Here is a 17,168-nt window from a genome sequence, read left to right as displayed (position 1 = left end):
GGAGAGGATCAATCCTGCTAATGTTGTAGAGACACACATCAACGTTACTCCTGGCATCAAGGTGTGGAGTGCCATAGGGCATGATTTCAGGTCATTTCTGGTAGTGACTGGGGGGGACCCTGACGGCACAGTGGCCCGTCACTGATGTCCTGCAACCACATGTCTTACCCCTCTTGAAATAGCCCCCTGGTACAGTCTTTCAACAAGACAACGCCCGTCCACACACGGCATGTGTGTCTATGGACTGCCTGCATGATGTTGAGGTCCTCCCGTGTCCAGCCAGGTCCCCCCATCTTTTCCCAATCAAACATGTGTGGGATCACCTCAGACGTCAACTCAGACCCAGTGCCAATCTGCATGACCTCAAGAGCCAGTTATAACAGTTGTGGGCTGACTTGCTGCAGGAGAGGATACAACAACTTCTACACGGTATGCATCCAGACCCGGTGTGGGGCTGCCACACCCTACTGACATGGGACCAGCTGTGTGCCCATACCGCCAACTCTGTTGTCCATTTGATCTGATATTATATTCATTGAGATACAGTCATTAACCTTTCAGGGTGCTTAATTTTTTTCTCCACGAGGGTATATTAATATATTTTACTGCTGAATTAAAGCACATTTACCAACAGCTTCCATTAGCAACTTAGACAGTTGGAACCATTAAGTTGCATGGTTTCAAAAGTTTAAGTGGCTAATGTAATGAGCTACTATGCTTTTGCAAATTATACCTCCACTTTAATTTTTTTTTCTCATCTTTCATTTCTGAACGAACAGAGCACACTTAAGGTTCATCATTTCTGTGTATTTTAGTGCATAAGTTAATATTTAATGTAAAATATTATTTTTAGCAAATACAATCCATACATTTTATGTTATTTTTATTTTTGTTATATGAAAAATGTAATAAGTTAAATAATATGGTTGCTTTGTAGTCCTTAAGTCTCATAAAAGCAGAAAAAAATGCTGAAGGTACAGTCGTTATAAAGACGAGTTTTAGCAAAAAAAAAATTCCGTTTTTCTCTTTTTTTCAAAAATTTTGAGTGACGTTTGTAATTTTCAAGGTCACCGCTTACCCGAATTTGTAGATTTCCATAAACTGAATAGTTTTCTTGACCCAGTAACAACTGTGGGATTATTGCATCATTATTTGAATATCGTGACTCAGACCCTCAAGTCAGTGGCTGTTGTCCTTTTTATCTTAACAAGCTATAAAAACATATTAGTTTCTCCTTGTCATGCCCGGCTCGTACGATCCTCGTGTGTGCCACGCCCCCTGATTATCCACGTGTGCTTCCCCAAATCATGCCCAGCTGTTCCTTGTAATTTTGCCCCGTCTATTTTTTATCAGTCCACGTCTTGCCCTGTCCAGTGTCCATCATTAATGTTAGTTGATGTCAGTTTGTCGCCTTCCCCGCTTCCTGCTTGCCCTGTCTCTCCCGTTAATAAACCCTCCCTGCCGTTAAGATCCTGCCTGCCTGGTCTTTCCCTGCTTCCTGCTCGCCCGTTTAACCTGCACCCTGAGAGAATGACGGACCTAACAAAGAGAGGAGGAGGTGCGCGAAAACTTCCGGCAGCTGGCCCAACGCAGGACGGAGCGGTGGGTTGTGCTGCGCGTCGCAGGGGCTGTCCTCCCGCCGTCCATCCTGTCAGACAGTGCGCAGCCTCCCTCCCAGACCGTGTGCCGGGGGAGGAAGAGAAGGAAGCCGGCGAACGCCCCGACGATCTTCCTGGTGGCACGCATGCTGGTCCCCACTTCTCTCCCTGCCGGATATCGGGAAGCACGCCCAATCCCCTCCGACGTCACCACCACCGCTAGGCTGCCTTCACGGGCAGCTTCCCCCTTCCTGTGAACATGCCTAGCCGCTGCGGAGCTACCGCTGCCCCTGGAACAGTACTTCTACCGGCCAGCATGGCTGGCCAACAAAGGGGCCAGCGCAGTAAGGGACTCTTAAAGGGGCCATGCCCATCTCGCCTGCATGGGACCTGCCTGTCTCACCGGTGAATGACCCGCCTGCTGCAGCCGCTACGCCCAAGGCGCTGCCTCCACTTCCACCACCTGCTGCAGCCGCTATGCCCGAGGCCCCTCTGCCTGCACCTGTGACTGCAACCCCTGTGACTCCAGTCCTTCCAGCTCCAGTCCCCGAGGAGGTCCCAAAAAGCCCGACCACCGCTCCTCCCTCCTTGGAGGTAGACAAGCTTGAATGAGACCCCCCGGGGATCTCCCAAGTGTCTTCCCCTCCCTCGCAACGGCGAGGTCGACCCCGGCCTGATCCCCACATATCTGTGTCCCAGAAGGGGAGAGGACACAGGCGCAGGGTTAGGGTCCCACCCGCCCTGCCCCCTGGCTCGCACTCGCTCGCCTTGGCCAGGGCTTGGGGGGCACCTATGGGTCCTGGGACTCCAGGTCAACGGTCGCCTGCAGGTCCCCCTCCGAAACCTCGTCGTCCTGCCTCTGTCCCGCCTCCGACTCCTCGTCGGTCGCCTGCGGGTTCCCCCACTCCAGCACGTCGGAAGACGTTGACTAGGCCGGCTGTGGCATTGCCGTCGCCTGCTACGGCTCCCCCTCCTTCTTTGCCTTCACCTGTGTCCCCTTCAGCTCCCTCATCACCTGTCCTGGTGCTCCGACTTCCTCCTCGTCGCCTTTGCCTGTCCCTCGCCCTGCCCCCTCAGCCCCTCCGAGGTCCCCTCCTGCTCCGGCCTCCCGGTCGCCTGCGGCCCCTCCGATTGCTGCCTGTCGCCTGTCGGCCTTTCCTGTCTTTGTTCCTCCTCTGTTTCCTCCCATCTGTGTTCCTCCTCTGTTTCCTCCTATCGCCCTTTCGTCCCGCCTGTTCCCTCAGTGTCTCCCTTCTTTGTCTGTCTGTCCGCGTTTCCCGTCCTGTGCCAGCTCTTGTCCTACTTCCCGTCCCAGTGCCTGTTCTGTGTTTCAGTTCTGTTCCCTGTACCCCGTTAACAGGTCTGTTCTTGTCTTCCAGGTCCCGTATTCCCAGTCTTGTCTCCGTCACCTCCCCTGAAGCGTGCCCAGAGTGCGCGCCTTTGGGGGGGGGGGGGGGGTTCTGTCATGCCCGGCTCGTATGGTCCTCGTGTGTGTGCCACGCCCCCCTGATTATCCATGTGTGCTTCCCCAAATCATGCCCAGCAGTTCCTTGTAATTTCGCCCCGTCTTTTCTTTATCGGTCTGCGTCATGCCCTGTCCAATGTCTGTCATTAATGTTAGTTGATGTCAGTTTGTCGCCTTTCCCGCTTCCTGCTTGCCCTGTGTCTCCCGTTAATAAACCCACGTTTCCCCGAAGATCCTGCCTGCCTGCCTGGTCTTTCCCTGCTTCCTGCTCGCCCATTTAACCCGCACCCTGACACTCCGCATATATATTCTAAGTAGACCAATCAGGGTTTCTGGGGGTGATTTTTTATGTTCCTATAACAAAAAGTCACAGAAAGCTTTAGATGTTTTGCCGAGATTTGTCTAATCCAGGGGGAATCGCTGACTCCTGAGTGCTTAGTTTAGTGGGTTTTACATACACCTATAAAGCAAAATGAACCATCTAATGTGAGATGTCCGAGTGCGGTAATGCTCTGATAATGGCACTCATAGAACACCTCTCCTCCATATTTTTTGTCGGAACTAACCATTGTATAATATATTATATAGGTGACTAACCTTGGTTGTATACAAGTAGAGGGGACTGGTTGTGGGCTTTAGGGTGTGAAATGGAAAAGAGATTGTGTTTTTCTGTATTAAATGAAAATTGTTAAATTATAAAAAAAAAAAAAATCCTAATTATAAATATTAAAACAAAAGTATCATTGAAAAATAAACAACTGAACATAAATTAATAGACCACAAAGGCATAAAGATATAAGAATAAAACAAAACTGTCCCAGTTTATACCTTTTATCATATAACCAATATTCATCCTATTTCATACTGAATCCAAATGAAAGACACCATAGAGACTCCCTGTATATGAAACCCAGTACTTGTAAAATCGCAGTAGCAGCAGGGCAGTGACGTACCCAGGTTTAGGGGTTTTGCTGGGATGTAGTCTTGCAGCTGTCCCTCAGATGGCACACTGATGGTTCGTCTCAAAATTCGATTGCTGGACGCTGTATGACTCCCCATGAGCATCTGTCACGGGTAGAAAATAATGCAAGGAGAAATAGAACTAGATCAAAGTTCAGTCAATTCATTCTCTGAAGTTCTATGTAAATACAAACATTTCTCAATAAAATGGAAACGTTTTAATACTATTCTGTACTTAGCCACTCTCTTTTCCCTAACAAAATGGGCATTTTACCCATTTATAAAGCTGTTTACAGGAGCAATTTTGTCTATGAAAAATGACAGCAGTATTTCCAAGCACTTACCCAAGAGAAAATTTTATTTTTTCCCCCCTTAAAGGGTAGTGCATGGATCATCACGAAAGCAAATATGTCCTCTGTTTTCCATCTAATGTGAATAATATTGATGATTTATGAATTATTAGGGGTGCTATTTCATGGAAAATGTTTAAAATATATGCCAAATTGTGCACTGGATTACTCTGGAATATTTTAATGCAAATCATTAAGTCAAATCAAGTAAGTTTTCTCGATTACAAAGATATGTGAATCATGTCTATGTGTTATACCTATCCAAAGTTACGAGGCTGAGATTAATGGCTGTGAAAATTAACACATTTTGCATTTGCCGGGTTCTAAGGGTTAACAAACAGATGAATATTAAGCTGTTGTGATAAATATCGAGGCATTTTGATGAGTGGTCTTGACTGGTCTTGTCATATTATATTGCACTACTGTCTGTCCTGTTCCCTGATGCTGCACCCTGCAAATGTAGCATAAGAGTTTCACTGTGTTCCTCGGAACGCATGACAAAACCTGAAAACATTAGTACTTGATGCCAATCAAGCAAGGCAGACAACAAGCTTAGAGTTTAGGGGTGAGGTTTAGAGTTTGGGGAAGACACATGGCTTTGATGGATGCACGCTAGTGGACTGACACGTGGGTTTTTATGGAAAACACTGCTCCACTTTAAACAAGGAGACCCAACTTTGAGTGCCACAAGACATCACTAATAATCAGCTGGAGCAGTGTTAACCGTCATGGCAACAGTATATAAACTGATAAATGGATTTTTCAGCAAACACCACATAACAGAACTGGGATAAAAAAACTAGCATGTTGGAACGAGAGATATACACTACTAGCTAACTCAGCATCTCACCTCTTCTTCCATGCTCACCAGGATAAACTGACTGTCAGTGAGAAGGCAGACCTTCTCCTTCCATATTCTGGTCAATGAACTGGGAGACTGCCCACAAGACAGCCGGTGGGTGGGAGGACCCTTCACACCTGGACAATGAGAGACAGCATTTTTTAGAACAAAAGAACCAAACAGAAATTGTATTTATCAAAGCACTGAGGTCTTTCTTAAAAAGTAATTGCAAGTTTTGTTGTATTGCCTGGCCTTCAGAGAATACAAAGGCTTGCATGGATGAGGAAACGAGACAGATTGCCCCAAATTGAAGAAACACTGTATGACACTTGTTACCATTAAGATAGATCCATAAAATGGTTATTGAGTTTTTTCAAACTTCCAATGTGGCACCCATACAAGCCCTCTGGCGAAGTTTGGAAGAGAGCTGCCAAATGCTTTTTGAGATATTGACGTGACAAGCAAATGGTGACAGGCGCTGATCAGGTGTGGGTCTACTTATAGCCCCCAGGTTCGGTGCCAGTACACTGGAGTTCTCCCTGGTGAATGAGAGGGTCACCTGCCTTTGACTTAAAGTCGGGGGGGCTATGACTGCTGTCTGTACATACGTGCCGAACACCAATAGAAGGGTGTGATCAGGAGGAATGGCCTGCCCGATCGGAATCCGAATGCTCAGTTATTGGACTTCTGTGCTAACCACAGTTTGTTCATTACAAACCATTCGGACATAAGGATGTTCATAAGTGCACTTGGCACCAGAGCACGCTAGCCCGCAGTTCAATGATTGATTTTGTAACACTTGGATAAAAAGATGAGCTGAGCAATCAACTGATCACCACATGGTGATAAGCCGGACCCGATGGCAGGGGAAGTTACCGGATAGACCTGGGAGTGAGGTTTTGCTGGGAATGTCTAGCAGTAGACCCTGTCTGGCAGATCTTTAACTCTCTTGCATTTCCGAATGAGTCAGGGGACATTGAGCCTGAATGGGCCATGTTCCAGGACTCCATTGCTAAGGCAGCTATGTAGAAATGTGGCCATTAGGGTGTTGGTGCTTGTCGAACCTGGTGGTGGACACCAGCATTAAACGGAACTGCCAGGCTAAAGAGGAAGGACTTCTAAGCTTGATGAAGCAGCTGACAGGTACTTTACTCATGCTGTTTACAGCAAGGATGGCGAACTGTTGACCTCAAATGGAGATATAATCAGGCAGTGGAGAGATTATTTTGAGAACCTCCTGAATCCCACTGATATGCCTTCCTTGGAGGAAGGCCAGCTGGAAGACTCAAAGGGGGACTTATCCATCACTAGGGCTGAGGTCACTGAAGTAGTAGAAAAACTCTTCGATGGTAGGGCTGAATATGACAAACTGCATCTGGCCCTGCAAGTGGTTCTCCAACAGGGAGGAAAAAATTTGGTGGTGGGATTGGCACTCCAGCCACTGTAAAAACTTGACACAGCTTCACCAAGCAGACAGGGCTCTTTTTCTGCTCTCCGTCAGTGTAGCTCTGCTGCAGCCGCTCACAGGAAGGCTGCAGCATGATGAAGAGGATGGGGAAAAGCCCCCAGGAGCTTCATCCCCAGAAGAGATGAAACTGCCGGAGAGCCAATGGCGCCAGGATCAGGACTGTTGTAATGCTGAAGCATTGCCCACTAATGGGCAGCACTTGGGTCCTAATTCGAGGCGGCCCATTTAGGTTAGCACGTGGAACATCTTGTCTGTCCAGCATGAAGACCATCTTCCCCTGCGCCATTTTAATTGGTGGCATTCTTTAAGGTTCACAGAGCAGGAAGTGGCCAGATCTCTGTAAGTGGGTATACCTATCACTGGTCTGGTTATCCTAATAGCTACCATACTTTGGGGTTAGCTGTTGCTGTGGCGGATCGACTCCGCCTAATGGTGTCCAATGTCACTTCAACGAGCATATTATGAGACTCAGGCTAAGGCACTCTCTGGGTGTCTTGTCTGTTGTCTCAGTTTATACCCTACGAGGTGAGTGATGTCTTAATGACGGAGACTTTTTATTCGCAACTTTGCGTAGTTGTTGAAGGGTACCTACTTCAGTGCACTGGCACTGATAGGGTTGTCTATTAGGATTGTGTCAGTTCCCACAGGTCTGGCAAGCATGGGTAAAGTGGCTGCATGTTCCTTGACTTTGCAAAAGGTCAGGGCCTGTGGGTCACTGAATACAGGTTCCGAAGGCCTGAACCACCTCGCTGGACTTGGTACACCAATACTTGTGATGCAGTGAAGATCGATCATATTCTCATGGGCAGATGCTAAAGGCTCCTACAAAACTACAAGGTCTACAAAAGTGCCCAGGTTATGATTTCTGACCACAGTGTTTGGTACTCTGAATATTCAGCTAAGGTCCAGTAGGCTACCATCTACTAGGAGAATGAGGCTGGACTTGAACAGACTCCAAGATGAAGCTGTTTCTAATGAGTTTGCACACAATTTGTGTAAGGAACTTGCAGACTTGGGTGCGATGGCTGATCCTGAAGGTTGCTGAGGATTGTGCTGGTGTTGCTGGTGAGATTTCATCTCACAGGACACCCTAGATATTATCAAGAGGAGTCGCAGTGTATGGCTTGTTGGCAACTTCGGGAACTGAGAAGGATGGGTGCAAGAGGTTTGAGGGCAGATAAGGAGGCATTTGATCAAGGAATCTCTGAGCAAGTGACACACCATCTATGGTCTAATGACCCATGTCTTGCCTGCAGAGAAACTGAAGCATTATGCATATTTGAATTTGTTCCTCAGAGAGTCATAGTCAGGCCAGGTGATGGAACAGTCCATATGGATGACACTGCAGTTGTGACCCATTGGGTGGCTACTTAGATTGCATAGGTGGTGCACCAGCTGAGGTAGGGAAGGCTGCAGGGATCTGTGGTACCCAGCGTGAACTTCTCCAGGCTGGTGGAAAGGCTGTCCCCCTGCATTGCAAGCAATCTTTGCTTCCATTTTGGAGATAGGCATCATCCTAACTAACTGGAAAACGGGACTTATTGTCCCTATCTGGAATGGGAAGGGTGATCACCTCGATCATGGTAAGTACACGGGGATAACACTACTTTCAGTGCTGGGTAAGGTCCTGTCCAGGTCTCCATATTCTGAACCAGCTCTTTATCCTTAAAGGGATACTGGAGGTTTTATGAGTATTTGCCCAACTAGTCTACATGCATTTTGTGGACTTGGAAAAGGCATACAATCATCTCCCTGAGTGGGTGCTTCAGAACTATGGGGTTCATTGTTGCGAGCCATCAGATTCCTGTAGAAGTGGAGCAAGAGTCAGGTTTGCATTACCAGCAGCAAGTCAGATTTCCCGATGGGTGTTGGACTCCACTAGGACTGCCGTTTATCACCTATTCTGTTAATAGATTCGGTGGATAGAGTTTATAATTACCATCAAGGGGCAGAGGGGGTCCAATCTGGGGGGCTCAGGATTGTGTTTTTGCTTTTTGCAGATGATATGGTACTGTTAGTGGTTGCAACCAGCAGCATGCCCTGGGGTATTCCGCATCTGAATGTCTGGATGAGGATTAACACCTACAAGTCTGAAGCTATTATTCTCGATCAGAAAAGGGTGAATTTCCTTCTCCTGGTGGGGGAGGGGTTCTCCATCAAGCAGACGGGTTTAAGTATCTCGGGTCTTGTTCACAAGTGAGGGAAGAAGCAAGTTACAGACAGGCAGTAATGCAGACGTCGGACTATTTTGTTGTGGCAAACAGGGAGCTGAGCTGGAAGGAAAAGCTTTAGATTTACCAGTCAAATGTGTTTCTACCCTCACTTATGGTCATGAGCTTTGAGTAGTGACCGAAAGAATGAGATCATGGACACAAGTAGCAAAAATGAATTTCCTCTTGGATGAGAAGCTCTGACATTTGGGAAGGTTTCAGGGTCCAGCTGCTGCTTCTCTGCATCGAAAGGAGCCAGTTGAAGTGGTTCAGGCATCTACAGTCAGGTCCATAAATATTGGTAAATCGACACAATTCTAATCTTTTTGGCTCTATACACCACCTCAATGGATTTGAAATGGAATGAACAAGATGTGCTTTAACTGCAGACTTTCAGCTTTAATTTGAGGGTATTTACATACAAATCAGGTGAACGGTGTAGGAATTACAGCAGTTTGTATACCTGCCACCCACTTTTTAAGGGACCAAAAGTAATGGGACAAATTAACAATCATAAATCAAACTTTCACTTTTTAATACTTGGGTGCAAATCCTTTGCAGTCAATTACAGCCTGAAGTCCGGAATGCACAGGCATCATCAAACGCTGGGTTACATCCCTAGTGATGCTCTGCCAGGCCTCTACTGCAACTGTCTTCTGTTCCTGCTTGTTCTTGGGGCATTTCCCCTTCAGTTTTGTCTTTAGCAATTGAAATACATGCTCAATCGGATTCAGGTCAGGTGATTGACTTGGCCATTGCATAATATTCCACTTCTTTGCCTTAAAAAACTCTTTGGTTGCTTTCGCAGTATGCTTCAGGTCATTGTCCATCTGCACTATGAAGCACCGTCCAATGAGTTCTGAAGCATTTGGCTGAATATGAGCAGATAATATTGCCCGAAACACTTCAGAATTCATCCTGCTGCTTTTGTCAGCAGGCACATCATCAATAAATACAAGGGAACCAGTTCCAGTGGCAGCCATACATGCCCACGCCATGACACTACTACCACCATATTTCATACTACACCCATGGAGTGCCTTTGAGTCTCATAGTATGCTTGTTGAAAGGAGTGACATGAGGCACCACTGGTAGGAGCAAATCTGCTACAGTAACAGCTACTCCCTGAGTATGGCAGCCATCAGACTGACCAAAGCAAAAGGAGGTATACAGAGATCTGGTCACTCCCCGGTCTGTGTACCTCAGAGAGTGTTGCTACTAAAATGTGGAGTTTACAAAGCTCTCACAACAGCAGAGAAAGATCATCTTGCCAGAGAGACAATGTGTTCTATACGCCTACCGAGATGGGCTGCCTCAAACTGGGACCCAATTACCGCCATGCAGCAGGCAACGCCTCAGCACCACACCAGCCCCGATCCCCAATAGGCCTGATTTTATTAGCTCTCTGCGACGGTTTCGACTCGTCCGGGGATGAAGCTCTCGAAGGCTTTCCCCCACCCCCTTCATGGTGTGTGCAGTCTTCCTGTGAACGGCTGCAACAGAGCTACTCCCATGGAGAGCAGACAGGTATCATGCCTGTTTACTTTGAGCTGTTGTGAGTTGTTTTATGGTGGCTGGAGTGCCAATCCTTCCACCAACCCCCAAAATTTTATCCCTGCAAGTTTGAGGACCTCTTGCAGAGCCGGATGCAGTTTAATGTCATACCCAGGACATTTACGTACACTCATAAACATTTTCAGGCCACCTTCCACTTTTCTGTGCTTCTTCTACTGCTTTGTGTCTTTTACAAGCAGTAAGGTTGCAGTTTAAACTCTTCAAATTTCAAAACTAAATAATTATTAGCATTTAGTTGATCAGCCCTTGGCTTCTGAGTCTAGCAACTTCTGTAACTACAAAAACAATAAGCATTTGCAGTTACAGACTAGATTCTGTGCTTTGTAGGGCAGGGACAGCTGGAAAACAAGCAGGGCAGTGGGTCCCGAGAACCGAATTTGAGAACAACTGGATTAAAGGGAAGAGGTACAAGTTTTCAACACTTTGAGCCCCCAAGCTCTGGGTTGTTAATGCAATGCTCTATCTGTTGAGCAATCGATCACGTGCCAATAATGTCACAGTACAAGGCATTTTGGGTTTTGTTTGTTACGGTCGCCATTTTTGGAGTAACTCTGCTTTGTTCACTATTGTTAGTCAAAGACCGTCACAACTGATCACATGACCGTTCAGGAAAAAAAAGAACTGATATACGTTTCTTCTCCATTCCTGCTTGGAAAAGACTCAAAGGATCAAAAGTTCAGGCTGCTACCCAGCTGCGTTATGTATTTAAAGATCCAAAATGAACACTGTAAGCTTGATTACTTCAAGCAAACTAACTGTATTTATACAGGAATGATTCTGTTGCAAGCTTTTTTGAATATCCATCCATTTTCCAAACCGCTTATCCTACTGGGTCACGGGGGGTCCGGAGCCTATCCCGGAAGCAATGGGCACGAAGCAGGGAACAACCCAGGATGGGGGGCCAGCCCATCGCAGGGCACACTCACACACCATTCACTCACAAATGCACACCTATGGGCAATTTAGTAACTCCAATTAGCCTCAGCATGTTTTTAGACTGTGGGGGGGAAACTGGAGTAACCCGGAGGAAACCCCACGACGACATGGGGAGAACATGCAAACTCCGCACACGTGACCCAGGCGGAAACTCGAACCCGGGTCCCAGAGGCAACAGTGCTAACCACTGCACCACCATGCCGCCCCTTTTTTGAATATTAAAATTACAAATACAGTGCTGTAAACATTTGCTTGTTTTTAAACTACTTGAAAGTGAATGCACTTATGCTAAAAACTAGGTAGTTCACAATGCTTCATCTTCTCCCTCTTCACGTCCTGTTGGTTTCTTCAAAGGTGATGAATTACTGTTGGTTTGCATTACACTCCTAAAATGGTGCCGCTGGTGATGCGGCAGTGACATAACGCCACCAGCCCAATTGGAGAGCTATTGAGAACATTATTTTCTCTTATTTGGCTCTTTCTCTTAAGAGTCTATTAATTCTTTGCCCACAAAATAAAAAGAAAATATAGGCAAACAAGCAACTTTATGTTTCCTAATGACTGAACTCACATTTTGAATGGCTAAACGTGGCTAATCACTCTCTTTTTTAGACACAAACAGGTAAGAACACACACAGCTGACAGCTACAGTAAGCTTAGTGTCCGAGTGCATAGTAAAGCCATTTTTCTGGTAATCTTGGAGCACTCTATGCGCCAAAGTGTGAAAAAAGCTCCTCACACATACAACTGGGTAAAAAAAAAATTTATATCAGTTATATATATAATCAGTTATATAGTTAAGTTATTGTCTTACATACCAAAAAATCTGAGGCGGCGACAGACTGGTGCGAAAACCATATGTATTCACCAAAGTCCCGGGAATACAATTATCATGTAGGATGCAATCACTTGATTCTGCTGTTTTTAAGACTCATTGTATTTGGAGACAATTCTTTTAAAAACATTAACTGATAAGGGACTTCCTGTGTTTTCAGGAAGGACCATTTCTGAGGTGTAAATATACAGTATTGTGCGAAAGTCAGTCAAATGAAATGTTTAAAGCTATTTATTTGGGTAGTGCGTGCACTTTTGCTCAGAACAAAAAGCACACAATTTAGCATTAGATCATATGCAAGCTGAGAGTAACAATTAAAGTTTGAAAGCATTTCTGTTCTCCAAAAACTTATTGATATCTGTTTAGATGGCTAGATGAACACTGTTCCAGTTCCCAAACCACTCTTCTAGGGCACCTCAGCCATTCTATGTATTTATTAATTTTCACCACCAGCTTACTTAATTAATTGAATTAGTTAAAATATCAATGAGATATCCATTAGCTATACGAGGTGTGCAGGTCGAGTCAAGAGATACATGTGTTTATTAGATGGTTGCTGCAAATATTGGGGTGATTTTAGCATGTTGAAATGGCTAAAATAAAACAGTGACAGGCAAAACAGCAGTTTTACACCAACATCAATATCATTTAGACGATTTTCTTTGGTTGCCAAAGAGTTTTGTACAGTACAGTATTTAAATAACATTGCACAGTAAAATGCATAACACACAACCTGCCATAAGTATTTATATGTAAATAGAAATAACTGATTGACTACCTCATTCATTCAACTTACATATGAAAAGGCCAATTTTCATAAGCCATTCATCCCATTGCATGACTCACACCAACACTCCACAAATGCAGACCCACTACGTTAAACCTCATCCTGAAAGAGAGCTCTGCATTTCCTAGGAAGGAAAGGTAGAAACAATGGGAACCAGGTTTATTTTAAGATGTTGTTCATCAAGGCTGATACACAATACTTCCCATATTCTATAAATGGCTACAGACAACACCAGCACCACCCATCCCCTGCAAGCTGTCCCTTCCATGCTGCCACAGAATGCATTAGCTGGGCTCTACACACATCTGGGTCCATAGCTCATGCCACCTACACCTTATTGGTTTTTAGGTCTTGCCAATGAAAATTCACTTATTCACATACCTGTACAGTAAAATAAAGTAAGATTCCCAATATTTGCATCAATAAGAGAAGAGAGAAAGTCCTTTTTTAAAATTGCAAAATAGCAGATGGGTGTTAACTTGATCTGTCTGAAATCCTAATAACCCAGGATCAGATAAACTGCACTAGATAAGGCCACTTAAACAAAAAAAAAAAATTGGTTCTCATCCTTTTTTTTTGGAGGGGGTGGGTCGGGTGGGAGGTATTTTTTTTAATTATTTTTTTTTTTTACAAATTTTGTAAAAAAAGACTGTTTGGACTTTCAAATATGTAAGAAAATACATATTTGAAAATACATACCGAAGAGAGCAGACCTACTTAGTACGCCTCCTCAGTTCTTCGTTTGTTGCGTTTCAAATACATTAAATGTAAGAAAATACAAGAATGTAAATTCCTTGATCCATGTGTCTCATAAATGCCTTCCCAACTATGGATTTGGATACTTTATGCTGATGTTTCATTCGTGAATATAAAAATGATACTATTTGAAACCAATATTCTGTTTGTCATTCCCATTCTAAATGAACAACCAAGATTTTAAAATATACAGTGCTCAGCATAAATGAGTACACCCCCTTTGAAAAGTACGAATGTAATCAGTAGCTCAATGAACAAAAGAATAACTTCCAAAATTTTCACAAGGCTGAGTTTTATTGAACACTTGTTTAACTCCATAACATGAAATTAAGGTTAATAATATAACTTAGATCACAAAATCTTCAGTTTTACTCAAATTGGTTGAAGCAAAAATGAATACACCCCGCAACAAAAAGTACTACATCTAGTATTTTGTATGACCGCCGTGATTTTTAAGGACAGCACCAAGTCTTCTAGGCATGGAATGAACAAGTTGGCGACATATTGCAACATCTATCTTTTTCCATCCTTCAAGAATAACCTGTTTTAGAGCCTGGATGCTGGATGGAGAGTGATGCTCAACTTGTCGCTTCAGAATTCCCCACAGGTGTTCGATTGGGTTCAGATCAGGAGACATACTTGGCCATTCAATCACCTTCACCCTGTTCTTCTTCAGAAATGCAACAGTAGCTTTAGATGTGTGTTTTGGATCATTGTCGTGTTGGAAAAGTGCACGACGACCAAGTGCATGGAGAGATGGCAGCATCTTCTCCTTCAGTATAGAGCAGTACATTGTTGAGTTCATGATACCATCAATGAAATGCAGCTCCCCAACACCAGCAGCACTCATGCAGCCCCACATAAGGACACTGCCACCACCATGCTTCACTGTAGGCACCATGCATTTCTCTTTGAAATCCTCACCTTTACGACGCCATACAGTTTTGAAACAAGTAGTTCCAAAAACAGGGATTTTTGTCTCATCACTCCAGAGTATAGAGTCCCAGTAGTCTTCATCTTTTTCCGCATGGGCCCTAGCAAATTCTAGGCGTGCTTTTTTGTGCATGGGCTTTAGGAGAGGCTTCCTTCGTGGACGATACCCATGCATGCCATTCCTCTGCAGTGTGCGCCGTATGGTGTCACGGGAAACGGTCACTCCAGTTTGGCTTTCTACTACTTTAGCTAACTGCAGTGAACTTGCATGGCGATTTTCTTCAACCCTTCTCATCAGCAGACGCTCCTCTCGAGATGTTAACTTCCGTGGACGGCCTGGACGTCGCTGTAAGATCGTTGCACTTCCATCTTTCTTAAATTTTTGGATCACTTTTGCTACAGTATTTTGACTGATAGGTAAAGCTTTGCTGATCTTCTTGTAGCCCTCACCTTTTTTGTGTAAAGAAATGATTGCCTTTCTCAGATTTTGTGACATTTCTCTTCCATGTGGAGCCATTGCTGACAGCATGAAATGGGAAGGGCTTTTCTTTGTTAAGTAATGCCCTTTTATAGTCACCTGTCTGCTGGACACCTCTTAAATGAATCATTAGACTCACCTGTGGTTGAATGCCTGTTAATTAGAATTTTGTAGTCTTAAGTGTGGCTTTTCTCCTAAGACTATAATTGGGGTGTACTCATTTTTGCAACATGGGCTTGAGTGAATTTGTTAGGAAAATCACTTTTTTGTGTGTGCAAATCAACAAATCTTGTTTGCAATCAATGGCCCACATTTGTGAGAGTATTTTGTAATATAGTATCTCATAGAAAATGTTGATTCTGAAAGGAAACTAAAGGTTTTCTGACAAATGTAGTGGGGTGTACTCATTTATGCTGAGCACTGTATATCTAGAAAGAAAGTGTATTAAAACATGTTAAAACACGAGGAATTTACAAAATGCAGGAACCTGAATGGTTGAACAAGGAAATGCAACTCTACAAACAAGTACTTAAGAACATGTACCACATCACTTCCCCAGATTTAAATCTTTGCACCAGCCCATCTCAGGTAGAGACAAATTTAGGTTCATGAAACCATTCCAAGACTAGGATTACACAATGTGGATCAATCGTCGATGTGGAATGCGCGGGAAATTCAAATTTCGTCATTCTTGGGCATTTTCCATGCGATTTTTACGAAATAAAAAATAAAAAAAAATTTGGGTCGGAGGCATTTCGGCGGGTCGGGCGGGGACGAGAACCAATTTTTTTTTTTAAGTGGCCTAAAGGTTAACATCAATTTGTTATGATGCCTTATCACACGACCTAAGAATAATACGTTATATCAAGAACCACCTTTAAACAAAACTTGAAAGTGATTTGTTCAACCAACTAGTATTTCAACACGGCACAGAAAATTATTTGGCTGGCAGGAAACACATACACACAGTAAAACAGCTTGGAATTTTGCCATGGGAAAAAAATGTATCAAAAATGTAACAATACTATGCAATATGCAGTATTTCAGTCAGTCTTATTTTAATCAGTGTTACACCCCACTAAAACTGAATAATCAACACTTCAGTAGAGAGTCCTGTCCCCACACTGGGTGAGATTGTAGTTTACATGCATGCTCCTCCTGTGCTGCACAGGTTTCCTCCTGATCAGGCACTCTAAATTGCTTACAGTAAGTGTGTCCTGCAATGGACTGACACCTAGGGTTGCAAAGGGGTGGAAAATTTCCAGAAACTTTCCATGGGAAGTTGTGGAATTTTGAAAATATTCCATTTTGACGAAGCTCGACATCAAAAAGGCATATGCAAACATTTAAAAAATAAATACTGTGAAAACATCAAGTAAATGAGTTCCTGATAAACAGAGTGCTGTGTTTTGTTATTTACAGGCTAGGCCTGTCACAATTATTACATATATATGATAACCGTGTAATGTTTCGCTGGCACCTGTTTAATGAAATCATCTCATTCCGATTCTGAATCAAACCGTACCACCTGTCTTATTTGTACTTCACATGTCTGCGCATGGGTACACTCAGGGACGGATTACGGACAGGGCCAGCGGGGCCGCTGCCCAGGGACCCTTGGGGTGCAACGCTTATCAACAATGTATTTTCATTTGTCTATTTTAGAGGGCCTACATTCTTTGATCCTCTGCCTACAAGGGCCCCTGACCCTATAGGGAGGGCGTTTGGCTGCCAAGGGCCCTTGAATTGTGGTGGTTGTGGTGGTGGTGCTGGTGGTGGGGGGGGCGGGCCCTCGCGAACGTTTTTCCCAGGGGCCCACACAACCCATAATTCGTCCATGGGTACACTTCATGCCAAATTTTACGGCGGCGCCATATTTGTACCAAAGTGTTTCACAAGACTTTCATGACCCCGCCCGATTCCGTATTTTTTCCCGCTACTTACTGTAAGGCTCATTTAAACTGCTGCTTCCCCAC

At 44.4% G+C, this 17,168-nt stretch overlaps 1 protein-coding gene across 2 annotated transcripts in view; it reads right to left on the bottom strand.

Moving 5' to 3' along the window:
• rasal2 (RAS protein activator like 2) overlaps positions 1 to 17,168 on the bottom strand; it is a 66,091-nt gene that overhangs the window by 35,875 nt on the left and 13,048 nt on the right. Inside the window, exons 2-3 of one of the 2 annotated variants that reach the window (XM_048990139.1) lie at positions 5,224 to 5,351; positions 4,017 to 4,128 (exon numbers count right to left, since the gene is read on the bottom strand). In XM_048990139.1, coding sequence (XP_048846096.1) covers positions 4,017 to 4,128; positions 5,224 to 5,351 — 240 coding nt within the window. The remainder of the gene's footprint in view (positions 1 to 4,016; positions 4,129 to 5,223; positions 5,352 to 17,168) is intronic. The other variant, XM_048990140.1, reaches the window with a different exon arrangement.

Source organism: Brienomyrus brachyistius, chromosome 21 (genome assembly GCF_023856365.1).
Source record: "Brienomyrus brachyistius isolate T26 chromosome 21, BBRACH_0.4, whole genome shotgun sequence".
Classification (NCBI taxonomy): Eukaryota; Metazoa; Chordata; class Actinopteri; order Osteoglossiformes; family Mormyridae; genus Brienomyrus; species Brienomyrus brachyistius.
This window is presented reverse-complemented; position numbering and strand designations above follow the sequence as displayed.